The sequence below is a fragment of the Neoarius graeffei genome, chromosome 2, assembly GCF_027579695.1.
Source record: "Neoarius graeffei isolate fNeoGra1 chromosome 2, fNeoGra1.pri, whole genome shotgun sequence".
Taxonomy (NCBI): Eukaryota; Metazoa; Chordata; class Actinopteri; order Siluriformes; family Ariidae; genus Neoarius; species Neoarius graeffei.
This window is the reverse complement of record NC_083570.1, coordinates 32,051,525-32,065,187: the sequence shown is the minus strand read 5'-3', so window position 1 is coordinate 32,065,187 and position 13,663 is coordinate 32,051,525. Positions and strand designations below refer to the sequence as shown.

The following is a 13,663-nucleotide window of genomic DNA, read 5'->3' as shown; positions in this document are numbered from 1 at the left end:
ACACCTATTTAGTGTAATTATTTAAAGAAAATATGAAGTGGGTGATAGTGGGGGAATCAATGAACTGTCCAAATGTCATTTATTGAATAAATGGGTTTCTTTTTTGCTCCAGCAATTCCCATGTGGTAGTTCTGGTGGTGGTGAACACTTGAATCAGATTTATTATTAGTAGGTGAGACAAACCTCACCCACTGTCGCTTTAGTGTAATTTCTCGGAAGTTCGTGAACAGAATGTCCTGTTTGTATATGGATTTGAACATCCAAGCACAATGCAGTGTTTTCCCATCGTTGTTTTTGTAAGATTACAACAATATCCAATTTCAGTGAATAAACAAGCACAGAGTCAGATGAACGGAAATGGCCTAGATAAGTGGGGTTCCATGCATGACGACATGCGAGATTAGCCCTGAGGCAAGGCTGCCTTTTTCTGGGATCCGAAAGCTTTGATTTATCGATTAGTTTTGTACTTGATAAAATAACATTATTTTTTCCCCCTGCTTTGAAGTTAGAAGTTGACTCCTCATTAAAGTGAATTTAATGTCCTAACACCCCCCCCCCCCCCCCCCCCCCCCCCCCCCACAAAGCAACAATCATGTTGATTGACTGTGTTTTCGAACCATGGCTGATCCAAAAGACCATAAATTAATGGAAAATCAATAAAATCAGCTGATTTTCATGGAATTCATTTTGGTTGTTACTAATGATATATTCATTTTAAAGCATTACAATAAGGCATTACATACACTTTTTAAACAAATGACTGTTTTGTTTATTAAATTTTATTTATGAAAGGAAAACTCTACTTTGAAGCACATTTTATATACACTATATGTACAAAAGTATGTTCAAACCCCCTCCTTTTTACTGTCGCACCCATATGTAAGGGGCTCAAACCTCTTCCAGCATGACAATGCCCCTGTGCGCAAAGCGAGCTCCATTGAAGACATGGTTTGCCAAGGTTGGAGTGGAAGAACACTAACTGCATCCCAGACCTCCTCACCCAACATCAGCGCCTGATCTCGAATGCTTTTGTCACTGAATGAACGCGATCCCCACAGCCACGCTAGTAGAAAGCCTTCACAGAAGAGTGGAGCTTATTATTAGAGCAAACAGGAATAAATCTGGAATAGGATGTTCAACAAGGACCTATGGATGTGAGGGTTAAGGGTGCATATACTTTTGACCATATAGTGTAGTTTGTGCTGGAAATGTGTGTTAAAAATAAGAGCTTATCCCCCCCCCCCCCCCCCCCCCCACACACACACACACACACACACCACCACCATTTTCCAGTAATGTTCAATGTCCAAACCTGTTTGCTTAAATGGCACATGTGGGTAATATGGAAATAAATGGTATATTGTGTTAGTTGAAAAATGCAAACACAAAAAGAGTGAACAATGGCAATGTTGCACAATTCCTGCTTCTGAGGATCCACCCCAGTGCAGAATTATAATCTGGTACATTTCCTTGTACTAGAGGTCAGCAAGTACTAATTTAACCTGTGACATTTGTCTCCTTAGTCTCTGCACCATGCTTTCGCTTCAGTGGGAGCCAGAGATCATTGCTGTTGCAGTCATGTACTTGGCTGGTCGCCTGTGTAAATTTGATATCCAGGAGTGGACGTCCAAACAATCGTCCCGCCGTTGGTGGGAGCAGTTTGTACAAGATGTCCCTGTGGAACTGTTGGAGGGTAGGAACTTTTAAAATTACATTTAACAAAATGCTTTTGGTTATCAGGACCCCTGTGTCCACTGTGATTACTGTTTTTATTCTGTTACTGGTCACCTGAGGGGGGTATTCCTTGAAGCAAGTTAACAAGTGCAGCTAATTTCTGTCCATTTTGGTTCCACAAATCTCCAGAACGATGGCAGCATATTTTTGGTTAAAGCTGTTGTCGATTTGGTTAGTTTTGAAGCTTAACATAGATTGACGAATCCTACTGGCCAAGCCTTGTCCTTTTGTAGCCCTGTCAAGTGGAAATGATATTCAGGAACAATTGTTCTGCCTAAATCAGCAAAATCATTGCATGAGCAGGTTTCCCTTTAAAAAAAAAAAACTGGAAAGAATAGTGCCCAAAAAAAAAAAAAAGAGCACGCCGCTGTATGCGGCCTTTAAGCTAGGGAGGTCCGGGGCATGCTCCCCTATATTTTACTGTTTTATAATTTTACTGAATTCCCACCCTAAAAAAAAGAAAAGTCAGTCCAATACCCATTTGCCTCTCACAAGCAGTGTCCTGTTCCAAAGGAGACTGTAGTTTATTTCACATCAAAGAAAGTGGGTGCTGATGCAACATGGCACGAATTGTTCAAAATAATGATCATTAAATTTTGGCAGTAGTGTGGATGACTAAATACCTAATACTCAAGACTGATGTGAACAATAAACAATGATAAAATGAAGAAAAAAATCATCAGATGACCTGGCATTTTGGGAAAATTTGGTCAGCAACATGCAGTGAACTGGCCATCATGATCTTTCAACTATGGTCTGCCACTGTTGCGGAGTTGTTTTCCGCAGTTTTCTTTGTGAAAAACTCCTTAATTAAGCTGTAACCGTTGGTATTTTGCTCACTCGTACCTGGTTTGAAGGCTCTGCCATTTTTGCACAAGTTATCTCTGAATATTAATTGCACATCGCTCGTCCAATCAATGCAGGATACCGCGCACACTCGGCCAATCAGCATGGAATACACAGCTGTGAAATTGGGTCAAGTTCAGGGCCAAGGATTGTATTGATTACCTGCTCAAAGGCTACAAAACGCATGCATGTTGATTCTAGCTTTATACTGTAGGCGGGGATGGCGCTAGGTTTTTTTTTTTTTTTTTTTTTTTTTTCGTTCTGGGTGCCAGGACCCGCATGACTGGCCAAATTGGGTTCTTTTGGCTTTTTTTTTTGTGGGTCCCAAATAAATAGAGTGAAAGAGCGAGAGCTCTGCTCTTTTTCTCTCTCTGTGTATGCGTGTGCTTGCATGATCACAGCTTCAGATGGTTTAAATGCAGAGGAGGAATTTTGCTGTGCTTAGTTTACATGTGACCAAAAAAATAATAATAAAATGTTTTTTCTTAATTTACCGGCAAATGTGTTTATTCTACTTGAAGTGTTTGGCAAACCAGCTACCGGATTTGGGACACTACGACATCCTGAACTATTTAGTATTTGGGACTTCTAAATACACTGGAGATACTAAAGGCTTACAAAAGTACAGATGCCTACTGATATTTTCAGAATCACTTTTATTGCCAGGTATGTGAACACACATGAGGAATTTGACTCCGGTTTCACTTAGCTCTCTTAGTACAAACAGATTACAAAAAAAAAGCGTAGACAAAAAACAAACAAAAAAGCTGTGTGTATATATAGAATCTTTTGGTGCAAAATGGTGCATAGTGCAAGGATGACTTAGTAAATATAAATATACAGTGTGCACAGAATGACTGTATGAGTGTGCAGATATTTCACAGCTGATGTTACTGATATATTTGAGTCTGGTTTTAGCTGTTCATCACAGAGACAGCCTGAGGGGGGGAAAAAAACTGTTCTTGTGTCTGGTTGTTTTTGCGTATGGTGATCTGTAGCGTCTCCCAGAGGGGAGAAATTTAAACAATCTGTGACCAGGGTGTGATGGGTCTGCAGAGATGTTACCTGCCCGTTTCCTGACTCTAGGCAGGTACAGGTCTTGGATGGAGGGCAGGCTGACACCAATAATTTTCTCTGCAGACCTTATTGTCCGTTTTAGTCTGTTCTTGTCCTGCTTGGTGACCGATCCAAACCAAACGGTGATGGAAGAGCAGAGAACAGACTGAATGATGGCAGAGTAAAATTGCGTCAGCAGCTCCTTAGGCAGGTTGAGCTTCCTGAGCTGGCGCAGAAAGTACAACCTCTGCTGAGCCTTTTTGATGATGGTGACTGTGTTGGTCTCCCACTTCAGGTCCCGGGAGATTGTGGAGCCCAGAAACCTGAAGGTTTCAACAGCAGTCACAGTGTTGTTGGTGATGGGCGGCAGGGTGGGGGGGGCTCCTCCTATAGTCCACTGTCATCTCCACAGTTTTGAGTGTGTTCAGCTCCAGATTGTTCTGACTGCACCAACAGACCAGCCGTTCAACCTCTCGTCTGTATGCAGACTCGTCACCGTCTCGTATCGTCTGCAAATTTCAGGAGTTTAACAGACAGGTCTCTTGAGGTGCAGTCGTTGGTGTAAAGGGGGAATAGCAGTAGGGAGAGCACACACCCCTGGGGGGCGCCAGTGCTGATAGTCCGGGTGCTGGATGTGATGCTCCCCAGCCTCACCTGCTGCTTCCTGTCAGTCAGGAAGTTTATACTCCACTGACAGGTGGAGGAGGGCACAGTGAGTTGGGTGAGCTTGGTGTGGAGGATGTCTGGAACGATGGTGTTGAACGCTGAACTGAAGTCCACGAACAGGATTCTGGCGTACGTCCCTGCAGAGTCAAGGTGTTGCAGGATGTAGTGCAGTCCCATATTGATTGCATCATCTGCTGACCTGTTTGCCCGGTAGGCAAACTGCAGGGCGTCCAGCAGGGGGTCTGTGATGTCCTTCAGGTGTGACAACACCAGTCTCTCGAAGGACTTCATGACTACAGATGTGAGGGCTACAGGCCTGTAGTCATTCAGTCCTGTGATGGTGGATTTCTTGGGAACTGGGATTATTATGGAGCGTTTGAAGCATGAGGGGACTTCACACAGCTCCAGGGATCTATAGAGGATGTGCAGTCACGTGACCCGCACGTGTGTACTCCACCCACTCCGCCACATTGGACGGCATCAGGATAGTTTACCTTGCGCGAGCGTAATGGATCCAGGCAGTAATCCCTAAGAAAATTCGGAAAATACCCCATCTACATCGCGCGTTTACTTGTCTAAGTTTGTTCAGCATCTTGAAGGTGACGTGAGGCAGCGTTACGTGGAAAAGTGTTCCAGGTTGGGGATTGCAGATCCGTACAACTTGCCGCAATCCTTGTTCAGGGAAATTCGGAGCTGCGGTGCTGGTGATTTGCCCAATCTGGCCTACCACGACATTTACAATTTTCTCGTTCATCGTGAATCGTGTTGCACTGGCCAAGCCCTCAAAGCTTACAAGAGCCTGGAAGCTTATAAATATTTTTTTGCGGGATGGGTATCTCAACTATACCTCTGGAAGGTTCCGAAGAATGTCTACTTGATAACCTCACGGGTAAGTTGCATTAAGACATTTATCATGGACTATGCCGGACGTTTTATCTTAAGAATGTTCGTAATCTAAACTCAGTTCCAGATAATGACAGGGTTGTAAATATGTATGTTTTTGTCTGAAAAACAGTAAATCAGAAAGCCGCGGAAGCTGCGCAAATGTGTGCAGCTTTCTAACCAACTGCCTTCTTCTCATACTAATTCTTCCTATGTTTCATGGACTGTAACAGCATTTGCTCATTTAGTAATTTTAATACATAATTTACTTTGATGAAATTATTCAGACACTCCAACGCCCCCCCTAAAAAAAAAATCGGATCTGCACGATTCAGCCGTGAAAAAGGCGCATCCGCCGTTTGCATCCCTGTTTAAACTCGTAGGTTAACCGACTTTAACCGGCTAATGAGGCTCGGTGGTCGGTCAAGATTTTTTTTTAGTTTTCGCCATCCCTACTATGGATTGTCCTTTCAAAGGCATATATGAGCCAAAAAGATAAAACATTGTCATAGACTAGGCCAGGGTAGTAGGGCTAGGCATAGCCATTTTAAATGTTAGCGACTGTCTAGTTTCTAAGTATGCAGTTATCATTCAATCCGAAAATCAACTTAACAGATGTACTAGGAGTATTGAATTAGAAGATTACACCTACCTGATATGAAGTGTTCGCTACAAATTCGGCTGGTAGAACTGGGGTACCATTTTTTTCTTCGCACAGCGGACACCCATTTTGCGTGTCTCTCCTCGTCTGCGGGGAATCTATAAAATGACAGGCCCTCCTTTTGGCCCTGTCTATAGATAGTTTTCACTGACGTCACGGCATTCCGGGGAACGCCCTCCAGCCGCCATCTTGTGGGGTTAACAAAACGGACCATTGCTATTACCGGCTACGTTATCTCGAACGAATTTATGAAGTTATATAGTCAGTTTTCTAAAATAAAGATCAATGTCGGCAAAATCAAGCAAACAGAAGTATATGGATACATTGGGCGACATCTCACAACAACGGTATGCAGCCAAACTGGCCTTGATTGGGGGAATTGACCCCTACGAAGTGGACAAAGATGCATTTTCAAGTGACTATGCAGGGCTGCCATCCATATCGTACCCTGATATTGTGAACCATTTCGTGAATAGTAAAAGTGCCTACACACTTGACGACCTCAAAGCATACAAGTTGCTGGAGTCATACAATTATTTTGTCTGTGGCTGGGTCCGTGAATTCCACCATATTAAAAACAAGTGACAGTCATGTCCTAATTACAGCCAAGGTATGTAAACATTGGAATTTCCAGTTAGGCATCCTCCAGAGATTGTTTACATGATGTTTTGGTTTCCAAAAACAAACTTGAACACAATTGATTGTTTAAACAACTTACCACTTATAAAATTATCGGAGCAGACTTGGCTGTGTTTGGAAGGCTGATAATCCTTGCGGTTGATCCTTGCAAGCCATAGATTTCTCCTTTGTATGCTGAGTTTCTTTGTTTGCTCGCCTTCGTGCTCCCGTACAGTGGGAATTCTATAAAAGCTCCGCTTGACGTCATCATCTGACCTATTACGACAGCCGTGAATACAATAGGTGTGCACCATTGCTAGCTTTAAATAGCCTGCTTGGGTTCTTTTGAAGACTTTGTACTCGCGCGTCACAATGTGTGCTCAGTGACCCGTACGGTAAGCTTGACCCGCAAGATGGCCGCCACTAGGGAATCCCCGACTCTGTGACGTCATGTGAAAACTATCTATTGGTACAACCAAATGCTGAACAAGATATAACCATTCTCAAAAGATCTACTCCCACACACTTGATAATTAGAACGGGTTCGTCTAAGTTCTATGCGCGACCTTGCCATCCAAAATGGCGGATAAACAAATATCACGTGACCTTGTGACGTCACGTGCACGCTCTCTATAGAGATCTTGCATGTGAAGTCACAGCCGATCCAGATTGTGACAGACGCCATCTTGTCGGTCAAACGCCATATTCTGCCTTCTACTTCTGCTTTTATTTCTACCTTTTCTTCTGGAAAACCCTACTATATACAATTCCACTACAACGGCTGCGGCTACAAGCTCTCCCTACCTGTGCACGGTTTTTATGTTTTTTGTGTGTATTTTTGCGTGTTGTTCGTCTGTATCAGACTTCAATATCCACTACAACTGTATGGACTTACTGGACATTGGTTTCCAGCAGAAAATGACGGTTTGTAGCGATTTCCATCGCATGCACAACATTCCGGATGAGGAGAGAGAAAAAAAAAAACATTCCGGACGAGACCAGATTGCGAGACCAGCGGAGTCTCCGTGGATTGTTATCGGAAGCAAAGCGAAGGAGGCAGCGCCGGGAACCGAAGCAAAAGCGAGGCTACAGGCAGAGCCGGCCTGTTGACTAAGCCCAGAAAACAGCTACTCAAATCTCCACTGCCAAGCCTCTACCTCTCCAACGCCAGATCCATGTAAACAACACGGACGATTTGGAATTACATTATTCTATAATGGGCTGGTCAGTGCTATACTCAATACTTAAGTGACTTACCCATCCAGTGAGGATCATTTTCTTGCTTACAAGATGCCACATCTGAGTCGCTGACAAATCCTGAATTTCTGTAAAGAAAACTTTCCAGAGATTTGTAAGCACGCAGTGCTTCACCACTGAACAGCGAGGGAAAGTTGATGAGGTAATCATACACGTCCGGGTATTCCGCTGGCAGTTCAAAATCCGGTCGTGAAAACTCCGTCCGGAAAGCCATAAGGGTCACAAATCTGTAGATCGTTTATTTTAGACATATATCTAGTTATCTGTTCATTAGAAAAATGAGCCGTGTAGTCCGTCGGTTGAAATTGATCCATTCTGTACACGAGTGCAGCAGTATTCAGCTGTGTTTTTGACCGACACGATGGCGGTTGTGTACTTTCCGGTCACGTGACTGCAAGATCTCTATTGAAGATCTGGGTGAAGATGGGGGCCAGCTGATCAGCACAGACCTTCAGACAGGAGGGTAACACGCCGTCTGGGCCGGGTGCCTTCCTGATCTTCTGTCTGCGAAAAAGCTGACAAACATCCTCTTCGCAGATCTTGAGTGCTGGTGTGGGGTCAGAGGCGAGAGGAGGCAGAATAGCAGGGGGTGTAAATGGGTCTTTAATGTCTGGGGGGTGTGTGTGAATGTGTCAAATCTGCAGTAGAACGCATTCAACTCGTCAGCCAGTTGATGGTTCAATGCAATGTTGGGGGATGGTCTCCTGTAGCTGGTGATTATTCTTCAGGCCTCTCCACACTGACGCCGGATCGTTGGCTGAAAGGCTGTTTTTGATCCTTTCTCCTCTTTCGTCAGTCAGTACGTTTACATGCGCATCCAAATCGAGCTGCTGTCGGTAATCGAGCAAAGGGTCCCAGCAGGGGTGCCAGAGAAATCCAATCCTACATGCATACTGTGAAATCGAGTTATTGAGTGAGGTGCATTGTGCACCCGAGCCACAGGTGGCGCTACACGCCCCATCGTGTTGGTACACTTCCGGTTGTCGTCATGAAGAAGAGCTATTCAAGAGTATAAACAAAGGGACTAGAGGCGGAAATTAGCATGTACTGCTATAACCTGGTACAGACATCTGTCCTTACCACAAGGATAATGTTTAATTTGTACACTGTCCCTTTTAAAAATAAAATAAACTCTAAGAAGAGTGTTTGTAGTTTGTATGTACGAACAGAAGTGTTCCTAATAAAGTGGGCGGCTAAGGTGAAGTGTCATGCCGACCGAGGCTGTTTTTTTTGTTTTTTTTTTTTCCCCGACCGAGGCTGTTGTGTTTCCCGCTTGTGGTCTCGTCACTTCCGGAAGGGGCAGTGCTGAAGTAAGTAGCTCAAATACGTAGCTCGATAGGGTATACATGCACTAAGTAGCTTGGCAAAAATCGCATAATCTAGGTCGTGTAGCTCGATTCTGAGAAATCAAGTTCGGTTCAATTTCAGCCGAGCTAAGGTGTTTACATGCCATTTAGAACTTTGATTTCAGACGAGCAACGGCAGGAATTCGATTTTCTCTATGTGCATGTAAACGCACTGAGTGTGTTTCTGGCCTGTTTGTACAGGACTCTGTCCCCACTTCTGTAGGCCTCCTCCTTGGCCTAGCGAAGCTGCCTGAGTTTTGCAGTGAACCAGGGTTGTTTGTTGTCTGTGCGGAAGGTCTTGGTGGGCACACACATCCTCACAAAAACTGATGCAAGAGGTCACGGTATCAGTCAGTTCATGCAGGTCTGAAGGCAGGTTTCGTGCCGGAATGTTATGGGAAATTCCTGATAAAGAGAAATACCTTATTATGACTAAGGTAAGCTCAAATGTGGACACTTAAAAGTAATAAACAAGCCAGAGCCTAGAGCTCACATTTTATGGTGTTTAACCTCGACTACATTACCAGTACATGACATGCTGCTAGTTGAGCCAAGCATTAGGTCTAATAAAATGCGTCACGTCTGAAGCCCACATCCAGATATCCACAGTTGCCATGACATCACGAAAAAGCAACCACGATACTGTGACCTTTTTGTTCTGTTCACTTTTGCTTTGCTTGTTAAACAGCATAATCTAACAGAGTTGCCAAGGCAATCGGGAAAAATTCAAGTTGGAGCCTTGCGTCCCAGGGCACATTAAAATTCTGACCATGCTTATGAGTTGGGGTTTTTTGGTATTTTTGTGCATAAAAATGCACAACTTGTGTTAACGTCATCCCTGATGGGCCTAAATTGTATCATGGCAGCAGTTTAATGGGTAGTGGCATGTCGCTAAGCGTATCAGTCAATTAAAGGATATGGGACATGGATTTTTTTCTGGGTATAATTATGTATAAAGGACATAAGAACTGCCATCTAAATCACTGCAGGGCGTCAAAAATGTGAAAATCATCACATTATTCAACTTTTTTATACATCAGCATAAAACAATGATTCGTTAATTAGCTAGGTGGTCACGTGACCCGTGACGTCACAAAAACTTTCCAAGGAGCCAGCGCTTGGGTATCTAATGTAAACAGGTTACCGAAATGGACACCATCGACAGTGACATTCCCGATGTTTCACGGAGATGTGAAGTTAGACCCTATCAATTCGAACCGATAGCTGGAAATTCACATGAACATAGATCTTGTCTTTACTCTGACGGGTCAGATGATTCTGAGAGTGAGAGTTCATTCAATCCCCATGAAACTGAAGGCGGTCGGCTCGATAACACTTCCTGTTAAGTTAAAAACAATTCTGCTCAAAGGCTAATGATCTGTTGAAAGAAGTATTATTTTTGTATCATACATTGAAAGTTCATCATAGATCTAGCTAAAGTCCGTTGCAAGCTAGTTTTTTTTTTTTGCTGATATTTTTCGAGATTGATTGAGATACAATGCTTCCAGGTCCGAGATGAAAACATTCAAAATGGCGAAACGAGTCAGAATTATGATAATCAATAATTGATGCACCCGAAATTATAATACTAATCCTTACCTCGGCTTTCAGTCACTTAGCGAATGCACCTCGGCATTTTTCCGCATGAGGCCCATGGTAAAACCACACTTCCAGGAGGGGCTGCCGTCTGCCTCCCAAGCCGGCCGAGAGCGCTCCTCGTCGGGCACGGCCAGGCGGGCGAATGCCCTGGTCCGTCCGCCCTGTCTAAAAAAATGGTACAACTCCGAGTGAAGGTATCAATGCGCTGTCGAAGCGCGCAGAAGGTGTTAGTACACCTGTCATTATAGTGCGGACTTTCCATAGCATAGAAAATCGCTACATTTCAATTTGTGTAACTGAACTTGTTTCATATCACTGGTCATATAAACCTATGTAAACAGGAAAAACGCGGAAGAGTTTGGTCGCATCTAAGGCCAAGTTTACATTAGACCGTATCTGTCTCGTTTCCTTCGCGGATGCACTGTCTGTTTACATTAAAATGCCTGGAAACGCCGGGAAACGGGAATCCGCCAGGGTCCACGTATTCAATCCAGATCGTGTCTGGTCCGGTGCTGTGTAAACATTGAGAATACGCGGATACGCTGTGCTGAGCTCTAGCTGGCGTCGTCATTGGACAACGTCACTGTGACATCCACCTTCCTGATTTGCTGGCGTTGGTCATGTGACGCGACTGCTGAAAAACGGCGCGGACTTCCGCCTTGTATCACCTTTCATTAAAGAGTATAAAAGTATGAAAATACTGCAAATACTGATGCAAATACTGCCCATTGTGTAGTTATGATTGTCTTTAGGCTTGCCATCCTTCCACTTGCAAGTGGTAAGTGATATGCACTGGGATCGCGCACACAGCGGCTCAGTCCCGAATCACTGCTCGTGCGCTATACTCGCGCGCTCTGTGAGCTGCGCAGGGCCGGAGTGCGCACCCTCCAGAGGGCACTCGCTGTTCAGGGCGGAGTGATTTGGAGCGCAGGATGCCTGCGGAGCCGAGCGTATCCGTGTATTGGTGTTGCTGTGTGCACGCTAATCGTTTTAAAAACGTTAATCTGATGATCCGCTGATACGGTCTAATGTAAACCCCACCTAACTACAGCCCCAAAAAATACCATTGGCCATGCTGAGCCTAGCTACATTGCTAACAGGAGTAACAGTGCGTCTGACTGACTGGGAGGTCGCGCAAAGCTCGGAGAGGTAAGGAGCAGCTCGTCTCAATTCAGATAAGAGCATATTTCATTATGGAAGTACGGTGGACTGTTCCTATTTAAATGTCCATTAATGTTACAGGATTTCTTGACTGTCTCTACAGTTGTAGGAATGTTAGGCCCTGTATATTATGGCGCTATCACTGCCTCCATGAACCCGGCTATACGGCCTCTTAAATTTGGCTTGGCAATTAATATTGTTCAGTACCTGAGTATTAATGTTGAAAGAATCCTCAGTGAAATGGTCCGAACACAGTTTGTGGGAAACAGTAGGTGCAAAGTTTTTTTCTACAGCAGTAGTGAGCCCACACTTTCCTCAGCTTCGGGTCGTTGGGGAATGCAAAAAAACTTACTCCAGGGCATTTCCCATTGGAATTATTGCAACCATAAACAGCACAATACACCATGATGTTCAATGTACGTTAAAGACTATAAAAACAATTTTCTTGTCATTCACTTCTCCATTCATCTACCCGCTTGTGCTGTGCCCGAAAGTTTTTGTGACGTATGATCACGTGACAGCGGCTCTTCCGGTTGTAAAATATGCATATCGGAGCTCGAGCAGAAATGCCATATAATCACGAATATAACGATTTTGCTGAATTTAATAGATTTTGTATTTGTTGATGCAATTAATTCATATTTTTAATGGAAAGAAACTGATATAGCGTGCATTTATGTTTCATGTCCCATATCCTTTAATTAAGCGTAGCAGGGCTGCTATGCTAGAACACTTTAGGGGAAACTCTGATGAGCAGGACTAAGTTCTAAGCACTGGGACACTGGAAATATTCAGTACAAGAGCACAGTTGCAAGTGTGGTTGACATACAGTCATAGTTATAAACAGGAAATTAATACTGAGTACCTGACATTTCAGACCAAATATTTTGTTTACTTTTGTATTCAGTTCCCGGACAGGCCACATCTGGATAGTGTTGCATGCTGCTATGGTGATGCACAACTGGGTGAAAACCTGTAGGATGTGTAATAACACTGGAAAAAACAGGGCTGCTGGAAAAAGAAGCCTTTTTTTTTTTTTTTTCCTTCTTCAGTCCTGAGTCAAATGGCTTCCAAAACTTAATGGAAAACTTCTGTCTAATGTGATTGAGTAAGCAAGCTATGTTAATATTTCAAGACAATGTCTTTCCCCCAAAAAAACCCCCAACTTTATTTTGGTGACAGTTGACAACAGCCATGAAAAGTGTATGCATGTGTGGTTTTTTTATTTATAAGTGTATATTTTATATATGTATGTTATTCCATGAAATTGAGTCGTACATGAGCTGATTGTATATTATATAAGCCATGCACGATAAGATTGAATGGAATAACTGTTTTAGTATATCCACCTTCACTGGATTTTGAGAAATGGAGTGCGCTTTTTTTTTTTTTTTTAATTGAGTTTGTAAAAAACAAAACTTTATACAAAACGTCCAACAAAATCATTTCTGCTTAGAATGTAAACAAACTGGCAAAATGACAGTAGCAGTTTGTGAAATGCGATCATTCTTGAAAAATAAGATACTTTTATTCCATATTTTGTTGCAGTGTGTATTTTTGGGGTTTTGTTTTCGAGTAGAATTTTTATAAGATAAAGTTTATTCATCCCTCGGTGGGGAAATTTACATGTTCCAGCAGCTCCCAGATATTGAAAATTTTCAACATGAGAAAGTAAACTTCATATCTTCGTGCCACTGTGTAATATTCTTTATATGGATACATTCACAAAACAAAAACCGCAAGTTGTTCAAAGTTAAAATTCTTTTGATTTGGTTCACTATTTTGACAATGTGCTTCTAGTCAGTGGGAAAACACTGGGCGTGACCTCATTGGAGTG

General features: G+C 43.2%; 1 protein-coding gene across 3 annotated transcripts in view; it reads left to right on the top strand.

Annotated features, from left to right (window-relative positions):
* Nucleotides 1-13,663, top strand: part of ccnk (cyclin K) — an 86,161-nt gene that overhangs the window by 27,571 nt on the left and 44,927 nt on the right. For all 3 annotated transcript variants that reach the window (XM_060914096.1, XM_060914098.1, XM_060914097.1), the window contains one exon: nucleotides 1,524-1,693. In XM_060914096.1, the coding sequence (XP_060770079.1) occupies nucleotides 1,524-1,693 (170 nt within the window). The remainder of the gene's footprint in view (nucleotides 1-1,523; nucleotides 1,694-13,663) is intronic.